The 14,968-nt window shown below is 36.1% G+C and overlaps 1 protein-coding gene and 2 long non-coding RNA genes across 3 annotated transcripts; all 3 read left to right on the top strand.

Moving 5' to 3' along the window:
* The first annotated feature begins 3,626 nt into the window (after nucleotides 1-3,626).
* LOC122147431 lies at nucleotides 3,627-4,884 on the top strand. The gene is made up of 4 exons (XR_006161619.1): nucleotides 3,627-3,677; nucleotides 4,090-4,095; nucleotides 4,666-4,756; nucleotides 4,846-4,884. It is a non-coding gene; the product is annotated as an uncharacterized LOC122147431 (long non-coding RNA).
* Nucleotides 4,885-4,886: 2 nt separating this feature from the next.
* Nucleotides 4,887-10,690, top strand: LOC109066275 (annexin A6-like). Its single transcript, XM_042769999.1, has 16 exons — nucleotides 4,887-4,926; nucleotides 5,201-5,257; nucleotides 5,660-5,750; nucleotides 6,362-6,457; nucleotides 6,542-6,600; nucleotides 6,684-6,806; nucleotides 7,089-7,147; nucleotides 8,331-8,409; nucleotides 8,739-8,820; nucleotides 8,917-9,011; nucleotides 9,127-9,240; nucleotides 9,796-9,886; nucleotides 10,070-10,150; nucleotides 10,249-10,303; nucleotides 10,413-10,506; nucleotides 10,595-10,690. Exons 1-14 carry the CDS (start codon nucleotides 4,906-4,908, stop codon nucleotides 10,257-10,259), a joined length of 1,059 nt encoding a protein of 352 aa, XP_042625933.1. The 5' UTR covers nucleotides 4,887-4,905; the 3' UTR covers nucleotides 10,260-10,303; nucleotides 10,413-10,506; nucleotides 10,595-10,690.
* Nucleotides 10,691-12,794: 2,104 nt separating this feature from the next.
* Nucleotides 12,795-14,062, top strand: LOC122134257. The gene is made up of 3 exons (XR_006161620.1): nucleotides 12,795-12,958; nucleotides 13,195-13,245; nucleotides 13,781-14,062. It is a non-coding gene; the product is annotated as an uncharacterized LOC122134257 (long non-coding RNA).
* Nucleotides 14,063-14,968: the final 906 nt, after the last annotated feature.

Below are 14,968 nucleotides of genomic sequence, written 5' to 3'. Positions count from 1 at the left end.
TGCAGATGAAATATAACCGGATAACAATAAATTTTTTTTTATTGTTGATTATTGTATATGTTGATTATTAGTAATTCAAACCCCTTTGTAAACCGCTCTCCCTAACAGGTCGCGCGCATCCGCCCTTTTTGTAGTTTTTCAAAAGCGTTTTATTATGTTGTAGTTCTGGACCAACCCTTTGCGCAATGTACTTAAAAAATCGAGTGAAATAGTAGTCATTGGGGACTTTGGGAATCTTTTCAACATACCATGGTTTGGGGAAAACTTATTTAATTCCCAAAAATTTGGATGGATAGTGCCTTGAAATTGAGGCCCGGGCTAGCTTAAATTTTAAAATTGAAAACTGCATTAATCGAAAAAAAAGTTTTGAAAATAATTTTTATTTTTTGTTACTATTTTCAATGTGAATTTTTTTCAAAATTTTGCATATTTCAAAGGTAGGCCACCATAAAACCCCCCAAATACAAACAAAAAGGGGGGGGTAGGGTCCGGGGGGCATTTCCGTGCCCGACGGGCCAAATAAAAGGAGGGCCCGGGGTTAAAACCCTATTTCTAAAAAAATTTTTAATGTCAAATTTTTTTGGGATTTTTTTTATTTCTTACATTTATTAAATTGGGTAGATCTTTAATGTCACTAATCCCGTGCATTTGTTTCTCAAATAATCTTGACCCCAGATTTTACGGAATCCCAAATGTGCTGCATTTTCCCAGATCAGGAGGTGCCCCGGAAAACACTGTCTGAAAAACCAACGACTCACGTCATAAACCCATGCCCCCCACGTCATTTGTGAGAACTGGAAAATCCAGGGGGACAAAAAGCTGGTTATCCCGGTTAAATACTGCGCGAGCAGTTCGCGCCCATTCTTTGCGTCAGGGGGAAAGGACAACTGAGGGCACTGGGGGCCAGAAAAGAACAAAAGACCCCCGGGTCAGCAGGATCGAGACCCCCTGTGTTTAAAAGGAAAACCCGTTTTTTGGTTGTTATTATTATTTGTAGCTATTTTTAAAAAAGGATTGGGGGAAAAGTGGGCTTTTTAAGAATACATCCCGTAGCATATAAATGGGGTTTCATGGGCAAAATTTCCCCTTTTAAATAATTTTTAGCGTTCACAGATGTGTTCACATTCTTTCCCTTTTTACCATAAATTCTATAGATTAAACACTTTTATGATGATTGAAAAAAGTAAAAATTAATTTAAACCCCAAAAAGGGTTTTGATTATTATTCAATAAAGGTCTTTTTTTTGTCATATCGCTCAGCTGAGAATAGTTTTTTTATTCATTTTTTATTAATTTTCATTATAATTTTTTGGTTTTTCTTTGGGGGGAGTTGGAATTTTCTTTCTCAGACCTTGGGTGTATTCCTGACTCAGGCCAGAGGTGTCTATTTTTTTGGGCTACTGACCCCAATTTTTAAAAAATACCAAAAATGCCCTTTTTTTTTTTTCTTTTGTTTAACAAAAGTCTGCAGCGTCAGAGTGCAAAATAATAGGCTAATGTTTCCCCTACAAAAAAAGAAGTGAGGGAAAATTTTAAAGGGAAATTTACAGGCAGCTTGCTGCTGCATCTTCCCAAGTTTTTTGCCAAAAAGTTTTTATAACAAAAATAAACATTTCCATTGGTGCACTGCAAACTGGGCGTTCTTCCATCACCAGAGCCCCCTTTTTAAATTTTTTTGCCTGATTATAATGTAGTGAAAGAGGCATAGTTTAAGTTCACCGGGGGGACCCCAAAAGGGATTCCCGTGGAAAATGTGGCTTTGCCCTTTAGTAATTTTAAAAACCCATAAGGGGAGTAGCAATGGTTTGGGAAATTTGGGGGAAAAAATTTTAGAGCATATGAACAGTTTTGGGTTTATAGAAATGAACTTATGGAAACATTCCAAAACAATTTGTTTCAGAAGCAATGTGTTTTTTTAACTACACTCGAAAAAGAGGTTTCTGGATAATATATCAACATGGTTTTATCACTTATAGCGGGCATAACTCGAACTCAGTTTTTTAAAGAAATGAACTGCCATTTTAAAAAGCCCTTACTTTGGATTTAAAAAAACATAACAAGTAAGAAAGGGTAAAATAATTTGTTTCTTCTTTAATTTTCTCTCCAGGGTTTAAGACTACATTTCCCCTGCAAACCGTAACCCGTCAAAAAAAGGAAATAGCCAAAACGTTTTTTCATCCATTGCTTTATTTGATGTAACGTTTTTCAATTTGTCATTTAAATTGAAAAAACCACAAAAACAGACCTTTGCCTTCTTTCTTTGGGGAAAAAAATCTAATTTCCATCTATTGTAGTTTCAGGGAGTATAAACACGTTTTCTTTATGGAATCTCAAGGTCAATGAATTGCTCATTAAAAAATTTGATCTGTTGAGAACCCCACAATGCTGCATGTAGACCTGTGGGGGCTCAATGGTTTATTTTTGGGGTGTTTCATTTTTTAACTTGTTTAAAAAAAATTCCCCCACAACCCCCTGGGGAAAAGGGGAAAAATAAAGCAAAACAATTAAGCACACAAATTTTTCAAACAATAATATATTTAAAAAAAGGATAAAAGTAACCTTTTTTTTTGGGTAATTAAAAAACCTCTAGCCCCAATATTAAAACCCGTTTGTGCTATGCCCCCGATAATACATCAAAGCATTTTTATACTGGAAAAGGGGCCCATGTTTTTTTGCTGAGATAGGTTTTTGGGGGGGTTGCTGTAACTTGAAACCTACAGCCGCTTTTGAGTGATAGCTGCTGGACACCTTTAGCTGTCCCGAACAGGGCGAGGACTCGGCTCTGTGCCCCCAAAAGACCCCAAAGACCGTATAATGGGGAAAAATTAGGGAGACAGTGGTGCAGAGGGCTTTTAAAATGCCATTCATGATATTTACATAATATATGTGTGTATATATGTGTATAATTAAGACATTTGTATACATATCTATACTTATGTATAATATAAATCATATATAAATATTAATATATACTATATATATTTATATTTGGAAAGTGTCTTGAAGGATGGATGTTTCAATATTTATTGTAAATTGTTTTTGGCTTTCTTCTTATACAACAAAAGAAACCTTTTGAATGTTTATTATACTTGGGTTTGAGATTTCATCTGTGCGGACGTCCTTGTTGCACCAGTCAGTAAAAATCACACACACTAAACATCTATAATTTTGCTGTAGGGGATTTAGAGGTACAATTGCAGATCAACCTGACTTTGATGGCGGGGCAGTGATGCAGAGAGGCCCTCTATAATGCCATGAAAGGCTTTTTTGGTGAGTGACAGGACTCCTCAACTAGATATTAATATAAAGCCAGTGGCTGCTATGACTACTGTCCATATAATCACTTAAAAAGTATTCCCCATGTTGTGTCACAGGGAAGTGACAAGGAAAGCCATCTTAGACCTGATTACCTCACGAAGCAATGCTCAGAGGCAGAAGATCCGTGCTGCTGCCTACAAAATCAAATATGGGAAGGTACTGGAAAATCTCCCAGCAAACATTCAATAAATGGATATAAAGGCTTATAGAACAAAATGTGCTTTATCAAAAATACAGATTTTACAGGATTTAATTGATGATCTGAAATACGAGCTGACAGGGAAGTTTGAACGTCTGATTGTTGGGTTGATGAGAACTCCAGCCTATCATGATGCCAAAGAAATCAAGGATGCCATTAAGGTATGCAAGAATCTAGATGCTTTGAGAATTTGAGACTTTCAGTTTAAAATGTGCAATTGCTTGTCTGATTGCACTGAAATGTATTCAAATGCATGGCCTGCACAGATAATTGTATTCAGATAGATGTGTAATGCTGTAGTATTTCATTCTGTCTTTAATATTTTCTGAAAATATTTTGAATTAATATTAATATATATATTTTTTCAATCTAATAACAAAATGGGTACAGGATTTGTGGTACATACAATATTTATCTGTCAATCAGCTAAACGGAACAGAATAGTGACTAACAACCTCATCTCTAAGCATCATTCATTAAAAGGACCAATTACAATAATCGGGGCTATATCTCTGTTATTTACTGCATTGTTTGTCCTGTGAACAATCTGTTTTTACTGTTGCTGTTCATTAGGATACGGTAAGTGATTTTCTTATTTAATTAAAGTGGTGATAGTTAGGCCAGTTCTTAAGGGACTGTTAACCATTTCATGATCCGTATGGCTGTGAAAATTAAAAAGGATTCAGCCAATTGCAGGACGTCAGTACATAGAAAACATGGAAAAAAAAAAAATTCTGACAGTCCCTTTGGAAAAGAAATAGATTTTCACGATATATTTAACATTTATTAATCACAAATGTAGAAACTGCTTTATTTTCAATTCTTAATGGTGAGTTTACACTAAAATTTGCTGTTTTTGCTTGCTGATTTAAACTGCTTCCTGCAAATGCCTTGTTAGATAAGAGACTGCAGGGTTTGAAAAAATGTTAACTAACACTGTCCTATATGACAAAATAATCTTCTCTCATTTGAACACATATTCAGTGTTGTACTGTAATTTCTCTATGCCATTTCAGTAACTGCACTCATATCCATCTGAACAATTATACAAGCTGACTGTACATTATCCTCTACAAATAGATTTTCAAAATAAAGAGACAGAATATGTGATTTGTGCTCAGTATTTGGCCTTCTTGCTGTGCTTTAAAGGGAGCAGGAACAGATGAGAAATGTTTGATTGAAATTCTCGCTTCAAGAACCAATGAGCAGATTCATAATCTGGTGGCAGCATACAAAGATGGTGAGTTTTTTTTTTTACACAAGTTAAACAAGAAATTAAAGATTCTTTTGAAACTGAGGCAAAGCCTGGCTCTGTGATTGTGTTCACAGCATATGGAAGAGACCTTGAAGAGGATGTTATAGGGGACCACCATCTGACATTTTAGAAAGATGCTGATTGTTTTGCTTCAGGTGAGTCAAATATTGTATATGTTGATCTATGCACATATATCAAATCTATAGCTAAAGGTTTAGATATTTACAGTTTTAAAACCTTCATATTGTTGATTTTTGGAAACCCCAGAAGACTTTTAAATTAAATTGTAGATCATTCACATTTTACATTTTTTATTTTTTTTTTCCTGATTCTGCTTTATTTTAATATGGTTTAGTGACAAATGTAATGCGTTTTTTATTATGGTCTCCATTTTTTGTGTTTAATAATGGTGATTGTCTCATTTCTTAGGGGACCAGAGAGGAAGATGATGTTGTTAGTGAAGACCTCGTGGAGCAAGATGCTCAAGTGAGTGTGAATATTAAAATATTAGACTTAGAAACTAGCTATAAAATACAATCTGTTTCAAACACATCACTGGATAAATTATACTATAGTATGGTATTAGTATAGTATTTATATACAAATATATTATGTTGATTCTGATTGGTCTGTTGTGACTGTTCAGTGGTCAAATGTTTTTTACAATGAGTGTCTAACTCTACAGTCTCTTTCTTCTCACATAAAGAAAATAAAACTTATCTGAATATTCTATGCGTATTTACATATTTATTTGACTCTTTAGTGCATAAAGGCAACAGGAAAACTATGCAGTATAATAACATGCCCTACCATGCAACATAGCTAGTGTGTTTTTGACCTCCTGACTTGCATCTTGAGAGAATGATTGTGTTTGTAATCTCACTGTAGGACCTGTATGACGCAGGAGAGGCACAGTGGGGCACAGACGAGGCCAAATCAATGCTGCTGGGAAACCGAAGTGTGACCCATTTGCAGTTGGGTATGAGAACTGCAGCCACACACTGGACGCAGAGATTTCTGCTGACTAACACCCCTCCTCCACTACACAATCTCTCTTCTGTGTCTTTAGCACTCCTCAGTGCATCGCCGATTAGATTTAACCATCAGGTTGCTGCTTTTAAAATCCAAAAGCGTAATGCAAACAAGCAAAACAACTGTACAATGACCTAAAATGTGAAAAAAAAAGTGTTGTGACATTCAGCCAAGTATGGTGACCCATACTCAGAATTTGTGCTCTGCTTTTAACCCATCCAAAGTGCACACACACAGCAGTGAAAACACACACACACCGTGAACACACACCCAGAGCAGTGGGCAGCCATTAATGCTGTGGTGCCCGGGGAGCAGTTGGGGGTTAAGTGCCCTTGCTCAAGGGCACCTCAGTCATGGTATTGCCGGCCCGAGACTCGAACCCACAATCTTAAGATTAGAAGTCAAACTCTCCAACCACTAGGCCACGACTTCCCCTAAATAATAATTAATGAATTTAGATTATTAACGGTTAAAATTCATTGCAATATTCGGATCACCTGATGTAATATGTATAAATTCTGTGTGACGTAACAGCAAATGTATAACTGTGTTTTTCAGTATTTGATGAATACGAGAAAATTGCTGAGAAGTCCATTGAGGACAGTATTAAGAGTGAGCTCTCCGGAGACTTTGAAAGACTGATGTTGGCTGTTGGTAAGCTTTGGCACCATGCAATCAATACCTGAAAACTCACTGCTGCATTTTCTCTAAGATCTGCTTTTTCTTTATCTCCCATAGTTCAGTGCATCAGAAGTAAGCCCATGTTCTTCGCCAAATGCCTTTACAAATCCATGAAGGTAGTGTTACATGTTATTATGAATCGTAATGGAGTAAAATTGCTTTTATCAACGCATTGTCATTTTTTCCCATCTGTTTGCAGGGCCTGGGCACAGCTGATAACACTCTGATCCGCATTATGGTCTCCCGCTCTGAAACTGACATGCTGGACATCAGAGAGTGCTTCAGATTGCGCTATGAGAAATCTCTGTACAATATGATTCAGGTGCGAACACATCAGAATCCGGAGTTTTCTTCATTCTCTCAGCCCATTATGTGCATTATATTTATCATTATTTGAAATCATTTCCAATAGTAAAGCTTTTCTCCTTGACCTTATAAATGCATTTGTCATGTAGTTACATAGGAAATACAGTATGGTTTATTCATGTGGTCGGTGCATTCTTACATTGATGGCTCATATTTTAAATGTAACCAAAAGTGTACACATTGTGTGTGTTTGTAAATAAAATAGTAAACAATATTCTACCATGTGTTAACCCAACAGGATGATACATCTGGGGAGTACAAGCGCACCCTGCTGAAACTGTGTGGAGGAGATGATGAGTAAGCATTTATAAGGGTCTTAAAGTGTGTCATTTTATTGCATTTAAAAAAATCCTACCTTTATATGCAGAGATAACTATAAGTGAGCCATTCAAACGCCGATTCCTCTCAAAAACTTAAAGGGATAGTTCACCAAAAAATTTACATTCTGTTATTAATTACATACCCTCATGGCGAGCTCTTGGATTTCATCAAAAATATCTTAATTTGTGTTCTGAAGATAAATGAAGGTCTTACGGGTTGTAACAACATGTGAGTAATTAATGACAGAATTTTCATTTTTGGTTGAACTATCCCATTAAGTAATTATTTTCTAAAATTGTATTTAATGATTCTAGTGGTGCAGGAATCAGAATCTTTTAACTTTGAGTCTTGGCTTAAAGAGTCTTTAAATCAGTTTTGCAGTAACTATGAACATTCAGTAGAGAGAGCCATTGGTCCAGTATATGAACAACATATAGTATCCACCGTTTTGTATATTTAGAAACATGACATAAGTTTCTATCTATACTTTCTTTAAATGTTCTTTTAATGCATGCTACTGTTCAAAGGTGTGAGGTCAAATTTTTTTTATGTTTTTCTTATGTTAGTCTTTTATGCTCAACAAGGCTACATTTATTTTATGAAACATACAGTAAAACATTAATACTGTGAAATATTATCACAGTTTGATTTTCTATTTGAATAAAAAATTTAATTTATTCCTGGCACAGCTAAATTTTTAGCATCCATTACTCCAATCTTCAGTGTCACATGACATCATTCTAATCTGCTGATTTAGTGCTCAAGAAACATTTCTTATTATTATCAATGTTGAAAATAGTTGTGCTGCTTAATATTTTGTGTGGAAGCTTTGATACTTTTTTTTTTTTTTTAGGATTCTTTGATGAATAGAAAGCTCAAAATATTTACAATAATTTGAAATAGAAATCTTTTGTAACATTATAAATGTATATTTTGATCAATTTAATGCATCCTTGCTGACCCCAAACTTTCAAACAGTGGTGTATTTATATACTCTACCTCCATAACATACTTTATTATATCATTTAGATGTTCTTGCAGATTTCAGTAAACCAGGGCCAGAGATCAAGAATTGAAACTATTTTGTTTTTGTCAAGCCCTCAACCCACACATTGTTATTTTGTCAGCACAAAAGGCTAAAGAGCTGTTTGTTTCTCAGCATTGCAGGGGAGTTCTTCCCAGAGGCTGCTCAGATAGCCTACAAGATGTGGGAAACCAGCAGCATGACCAAAGTCCAGGTTGGAGACCCCCACGTGCATCATATTACTCTCTGCTCCGGCCAAGCAAGAGTTGATAACTGTGTCATGCACCCTAAACATACAGCAGAGCTTTTGTCTGTGCACAGATAGCATCTGAATGCCACTCGGTTTGCTAATCAGAGTTTTGATTTGCTGCCAGTTGCTGTGACACTTTTCCAGTCACTCCATCCCACATATCTCAGTGTGTCTGTATGTGTGCTTGTGCTCCTGATGTGATGCTGCTGTGTTAATCAGTTTTACAAATATGCACTGATAGATCAATGTTAAAGAGTGCACGAAGTCATTTCATCTTTCCTATCCATCACTAGTTACGAGGAACTGTGCGACCATATCAAAATTTTGACCCTGCAAGTGATGCTAAAGCTCTGAGAAAAGCAATGAAGGGATTTGGTGCGTAAAAACACAGTATGTTATGGTTAATAGAATGCATTAGCCAAAGATACTAAGAATTGCAAATATAATATATGATTTCCTGTTATTTTTCAGGAACTGATGAAGATACAATTATTGACATTGTGACGCAAAGGAGCAATGCACAGAGACAGGAGATCAGACGGATCTTTAAATCTCTTTTGGGACGGGTACGACACTGTCCTGCCTAGTTTTGTTAGCAGTTGAGCAGAGTGCATTACTGTGGTTACTGTAAATGTGTATGCATTTGGTATTTTGCTGATTTATAAAGTTGTTTTCCATCAGGATCTCATGGCTGACCTAAAATCAGAACTGTCCAAAAACCTCGAAAGACTCATCCTGGGTCTCATGATGACTCCAGCAGAGTTTGACGCTAAGATGATGAAGAAAGCCATGGAGGTACAGAGAATAAAATTGTAAAATTGCACAATGGAACCAAACATAGAAAAGGCTGTCTCATCATTTAAGGAGATCGACCTGCTTTGCCATTAACCCTGGTGTTCGTTTGTTCAGTGGGGGTCAGTGACCTGTCCAAACTAGAGCAGAGACAATAGTCTGTTTTTACATGGACTGTTTGTTTGCCAATGTTGCTTTCATGTTGAGTTTTACTGGGTTAGTAAAGAAATGAAGTTAAATGCAGTGATTTAGTAATATGCATATGAGTTTACATATAATAATCTAAAGCAGTTTGGTATGAAATACCATGTTCATGCTTAAATAGATGCTTGTTAATGCTTAAATAGATGTATTGTACTTTTTTGTACACTCTTAGAAATAAAGGTACAAAAGTTGTCACTGGGACGGTACCTTTTCAAAAGTCACACCTTTGTACCTAAAGAGTCCATATTGGTACCTTAAAGGTACATATTAGTACCTAAGGAGAACATAGTACCAAAGAGGTACAGCTCTTTGTACCCTTTTTTCTGAGAGTGTATGTATTTTTTTTTTTAATAGGGCGCAGGGACTGATGAACATTCATTGATTGAGATCCTGGTCACTAGGAGCAACCAGGAGATTCAGGAGATGTGTGCCGCCTATAAGAATGGTGAATAAAAACCTTGCTGTATAGTTAATAATGCATTGTCCAGCAGGTGGCGCCATTTATCTAGGCTAAACATAGATAAAGCTCTGTGTAATGAGGCATTTACTACAGTTTGAAGAATCGTTTATTTACAGATCTCTGTATCACTGTATGTCTAACCATATACATTAATTTTCCTTTGCATAGCCTATAAAAAAAAGTTTGGAGGATGCCATCGCATCAGAAACGTCTGGGAAATTCAAACGGATCCTGATATCTTTGGCACAGGTACATCTACACAGTTCTTGCATCCAAACACTGGCTCACAGTTCATACTTTATGTTTTATAAACTCATATTTTGCTGTAATCTGATGGTGTTTGTCAGGGAGCCCGTGAGGAGGGCCCAGCGGGACATGGCCAGGGCCTTGGAAGATGCCCAAGTAAGTGTGAAATACTTATAAAACACTATGTCACCTGTCTTTCGTTTACCAAATATAAAGGTAATGCCAGAGTATTATCATAAGATTTTGTTTTTCTGTTTAATTTAAGGAGTTGGCAGATGCATGCAATTCAGAGTCCGATGACATGGAGGACAAGTTCATGAGTATTCTGTGCACAAGGAGTTTTCCTCACCTGAGGAGAGGTAATGCAAACACGTGTTTGCTACTGGTACACATGCTAATACATGTTTTCATGAACGCTCCAGCCAACATTCACTATATCCCCTCCAGTGTTCCAGGAATTTGTGAGGTGCAGCAACAAAGATATCGAACAGATCATAAAGAAGGAGATGTCAGGAGACTTTAAAAATGCCATGTTTGCTATTGGTAAGAACTTTGTCATGACAATGACCAAGCATTGAAGCATTGAACCAAAGTTCAGCATACTATCAAAATTAGTTGTGATTGAATGACGAGGCAGTCATTAAATTTAATATTAAATTATATTATTAAATTAAACTATTTATACACTTTTAGCATTTATTCATATTTTAAATTAGCTTTTCTTTGTATATTTTTGAAGTTTTAGTCAATTTTGTTATGTGCTTTATAATTTTTTTATATATTTTTAATAGTTCCATTAGCTTTAATTTGTTTTTATTTCAGTTTTAGTTTTAGTAGTTTTTATACTTCATTGCATTTTAAATTAAAACTTATTTCAGTTAGTTGCCAAGACAACATTTCTGAAGTTTTTCATCTGATATTAAAATGTATTATTTTAATTTATTTTAGCTTTATTTCAATTAACAAAACAATTTTTTTTTAAGTTTTTTAAAGTATATTTATATTTAGTTAACAATAACAACACTTGGTCAGGGTAATGCCACATTTAATTTAAGGCTGTGAGTGATAAAAGTACAGTGCATTCAACGGACTGTACTGTTGTTTAACAACATTGTTCAGCTAAAGAAACATCTTTTTGGAAAAAAAAAACTTTCAGTAGACAAAAACACCATAAAACAGTTTTGAAAGTTGTGAAAATTACATGATCTAGGACCTTTATACACAGTGTCCCACTGTAAAGACTGTAAGTCTATCCTTCAAAGCCTTGTTTTTTTTCCTCCGCATTAAATTCAATATTGTTTCTAACCTGATTAAGGATTATAACAAAGCTGCAGACATTGTATACATGCAGTAAAAACTGCTACTCGTTTTATATGCGAAGAGGTCATCTTAAAGTCTTAAAAATAATTAAATGATGCCTCTATTTTTCTAACACAACATCTTGACCAATGTTATGAGGGTATAATATGACTCCTTTAACAATTACATTAGCAAGCAGTGACATTTATGATCACGTTTTACATACAAAAAGATCATACATTTTTATATTTTCCAGTGCGGAGTGTGAAGAATCAGCCATCCTACTTTGCTGACCGATTGTACAAAGCCATGAAGGTAAAAGTGCATTGTTATGAAATACACTTCCCTCAACATCTGTCTCGAAACAGGAGGAACAATCTCAAACAGCTGATTTAGGCCGAGAACATGACATCAGTCAACTCAAAGTCAAAGTCAAAATCACAACTCAGGTTTCTTTAATATCTTATTTTTTTTCTCTTAGACAGCATTGATATAAAAGTGAGAGCAAATGGAGATTTTTGTTTAAGGCTCGCCAGAAATCGCACAGACATTTCAATAATGTCTCAAACTCTGGTCAGATTTGATATGCTACAAGCAAAAGACATTTCTCATGATTTTTCATCCAAAGCTCAATGATCTGACCTATACTATCCACATTCATTTTATAGCTCTTACTACTCTGACTCTTACTGTCTCATTAGAAAAAAAATCTGAGTTGACACTGAAATAAAACATAACTGAGGACTCAAATAAGTCTCCTGGGCTGATCTCTGAGCAAAATCTTTACTCTGTGTGATGAATTACAGACACTGATTAAAATCATGCTTTACTGAGCAAGTCGCTCACTATGAACTGAAACTTGTTTTATGCTCTTAGTTTTTGAGGGCTAAACACACTTATGTAAAGCAACAGTCATGTAGAGCTCATCTGATGACGGCGTATCTGTGCCAGCAATGGTTCTCAGGCTTGATTATGAGTCACAGGCCCAGTGATGAGCATCTGCACTATTGCTGATGCTTTGCTTCATAAGCATCGCACAGATCAGCGGTCAGGCCAGAGTTTCCTAAGTGCTGTGACTTTCCCTGCAGGGCCCTGGGAACAGACGACAGGGCTCTGATCCGTATCATGGTGTCCCGCTCTGAGATTGACCTCTTCAACATCCGCAAAGAGTTCAAAGAAACCCATGAAGCCTCTTTGCATGAATTCATCCAGGTAGAAATGCTTGTTGTAAGTTGTGTGTTCCTTCTAATACATACTGCATGCATTTGTGCATGTGTTACTCTGGTGCGATCAGACGAAAAGAGAGTTGTGTAGATATTGTGTTTTGTCTTACTGTAGGCGTTTGCACATCTCTCTTTTGGTTAAGTGGAGGGGAACAGAGTGTTTGACAGGTTCCTGCGGTGTACTCGCTCGACTCAGCTGTTTAGGAATTTCCCCTGCATGCTTGACTTCCTCTCAGTGTGCTGATTCTGATTGGTGGAGAGAAAGGAGACAGGAAGTGTTCAATAACAGGTCTATACTGGCTCTGTAGTCAAAACTCCCTTTAGAGATCAATAACAACAATAAATTATACATTATGCCTTTTTTGGGCTTATTTTGCTATTAGTTGGGCCAGTAGGCAAATAAACCAACCGCAAAACAAGCTAATGCATCATTTAAATTCAAATCATATATATATACAGTATATACGTATATACATATACTGTATATATATAAAAATAAAAAATAACAGCATGATTTATTTTTAGGTGCTTGCAGATAAAGCATGCTGAGAACAAGTCTGTGTGTGTGTTTTTAAGGTGTGTGTCAAAAGATTTATTGTTTTGTAGAATTGCATGGTTTCGTAGCATTTTCATTCACATTTTCAAACATTATTTCCATGGAAATGCACTTAAGTCATGGGGAAGTCGTGGCCTAGTGGTTAGAGAGTTTGACTCCTAACCCTAGGGTTGTGGGTTCGAGTCTCGGGCCGGCAATACCACGACTGAGGTGCCCTTGAGCAAGCCGAATCCCCAACGGCACCCCCCCCGCGCCGCAGCATAAATGGCTGCCCGCTGCCCCACTGTGTTCATGGTGTGTGTGTGTTCACTGCTGTATGTCACGTCACTATAAAGGAAGGAAAGGGATCTGTTGATCTCGCTGCTCATACAGTTATTATGAAAGTTTATACAAAATGCTCTGTAATTACATAATGCAGTGAATTTCATAATGGCTTAATATCATTATGCAACACAAAAACTTCCACTGATATGATTACGATGTACGTTCCCAAGTTACTGGTTATGTTTTTATTCCAAAATGTTTGGTCTCACCAAATCCTATTATTTTTTTCAGGGTGACACATCAGGAGACTATCGTAAAACCCTTTTGATTATCTGTGGAGGTGAGGATTAGAACACTGTCCATTGTCCTGGATCTGTTACATGATCTTCATGTCTAGTAACTAGTGCACTGTGTACCCATTTGTTGTTTGTGAGATGCTAGTCAACATACAGTCTTTGTGCCCTCTGCTGCTGCTGCTGCCATGCCTATGCCAAAGCTAATGTGTAATGACCTATGCAGAAGCCACACCTTGTCCTACTTTTGAAGTCGTGCACTAAACACGTTTTTTTTTTTTTTTTTATATATATATGGCATACAGTTTTTTATTGTGTTACCGTGCTACTAGTGCATTATTTGTTACCCAAAATCCTGTTTAAATTGATCACCCCAGAAATAAAAGACGTGATGGTGTTTCAGTTTGTGTTGTTAAATGGTCACCAATGTTGTTGTTTTTTTAATACCAAAAAGTTGCTTTAAATCAAGTACAAAATGTGGTGATATGCCTCTAAACACAGTAGCAAAATTATTTATCATACAAAAGTCAACAAATAAAATTAATTACTATAGGTTCGGTCACAATGTATGTTGCTCAGCGAGTTTTCATAGGTGAAATCCAGTCATTTCCACATGATTAGGAATTTCGGTTCAGGGCAAAATATTCCCACACGTAGTTTTTGCAACAGGTTTAAGTTGGTCACAACTTAGCTTACACTGTTCACAATAGACAATGGACCACACCTTTAGTATTTGCATGAATTGCATAGGCTCATCGATTTGCACAATTATTATTATGATATAATCTAGGCTGAATAGGAAAACTGACAATTTAGTTTTTTAAGGCCCATTCACTCCATGGATGATAACTGTAACAATAAAGATGTAGTTTTTTAAAAAACTATTCTGAATTTTAAAAGAATAAAGTTGAGTCCACACCACAACTATAATGATAACGACACAGAGGAAAGAAATTGTTGGAGTCACTTTCAGAATGATTTTTCTTCCCAGCTGATGAACACTAAAAACTTTGACAGCCAGTCAGAATCTATCCTGCTTTCTCCAGCATTTAATGCAACAGAACATTGTGGACGCCTAATTTAGTTAATGTTACAGTTATCGTTCTTGGTGTGAACAGGCATTTAATGATGTAGCAGTCAATATTTCCCCCCCCCCAAAAAGATCAAAGCTCAGATCAAGTTTATG

This window comes from Cyprinus carpio, chromosome A14, assembly GCF_018340385.1.
Source record: "Cyprinus carpio isolate SPL01 chromosome A14, ASM1834038v1, whole genome shotgun sequence".
Taxonomy (NCBI): domain Eukaryota; kingdom Metazoa; phylum Chordata; class Actinopteri; order Cypriniformes; family Cyprinidae; genus Cyprinus; species Cyprinus carpio.
This window is presented reverse-complemented; position numbering and strand designations above follow the sequence as displayed.

What these genes read in the sequence shown, in the direction of transcription:
- LOC109066275 (XM_042769999.1), top strand. Translation starts at nt 4,906, where the DNA reads ATGCTGATTGTTTTGCTTCAG. An exon ending in TGCTGATTGTTTTGCTTCAG is followed by an intron (nt 4,927 to 5,200) that starts GTGAGTCAAATA and finishes CTCATTTCTTAG; the next exon opens with GGGACCAGAGAGGAAGATGA. An exon ending in GCCTTTACAAATCCATGAAG is followed by an intron (nt 6,601 to 6,683) that starts GTAGTGTTACAT and finishes ATCTGTTTGCAG; the next exon opens with GGCCTGGGCACAGCTGATAA.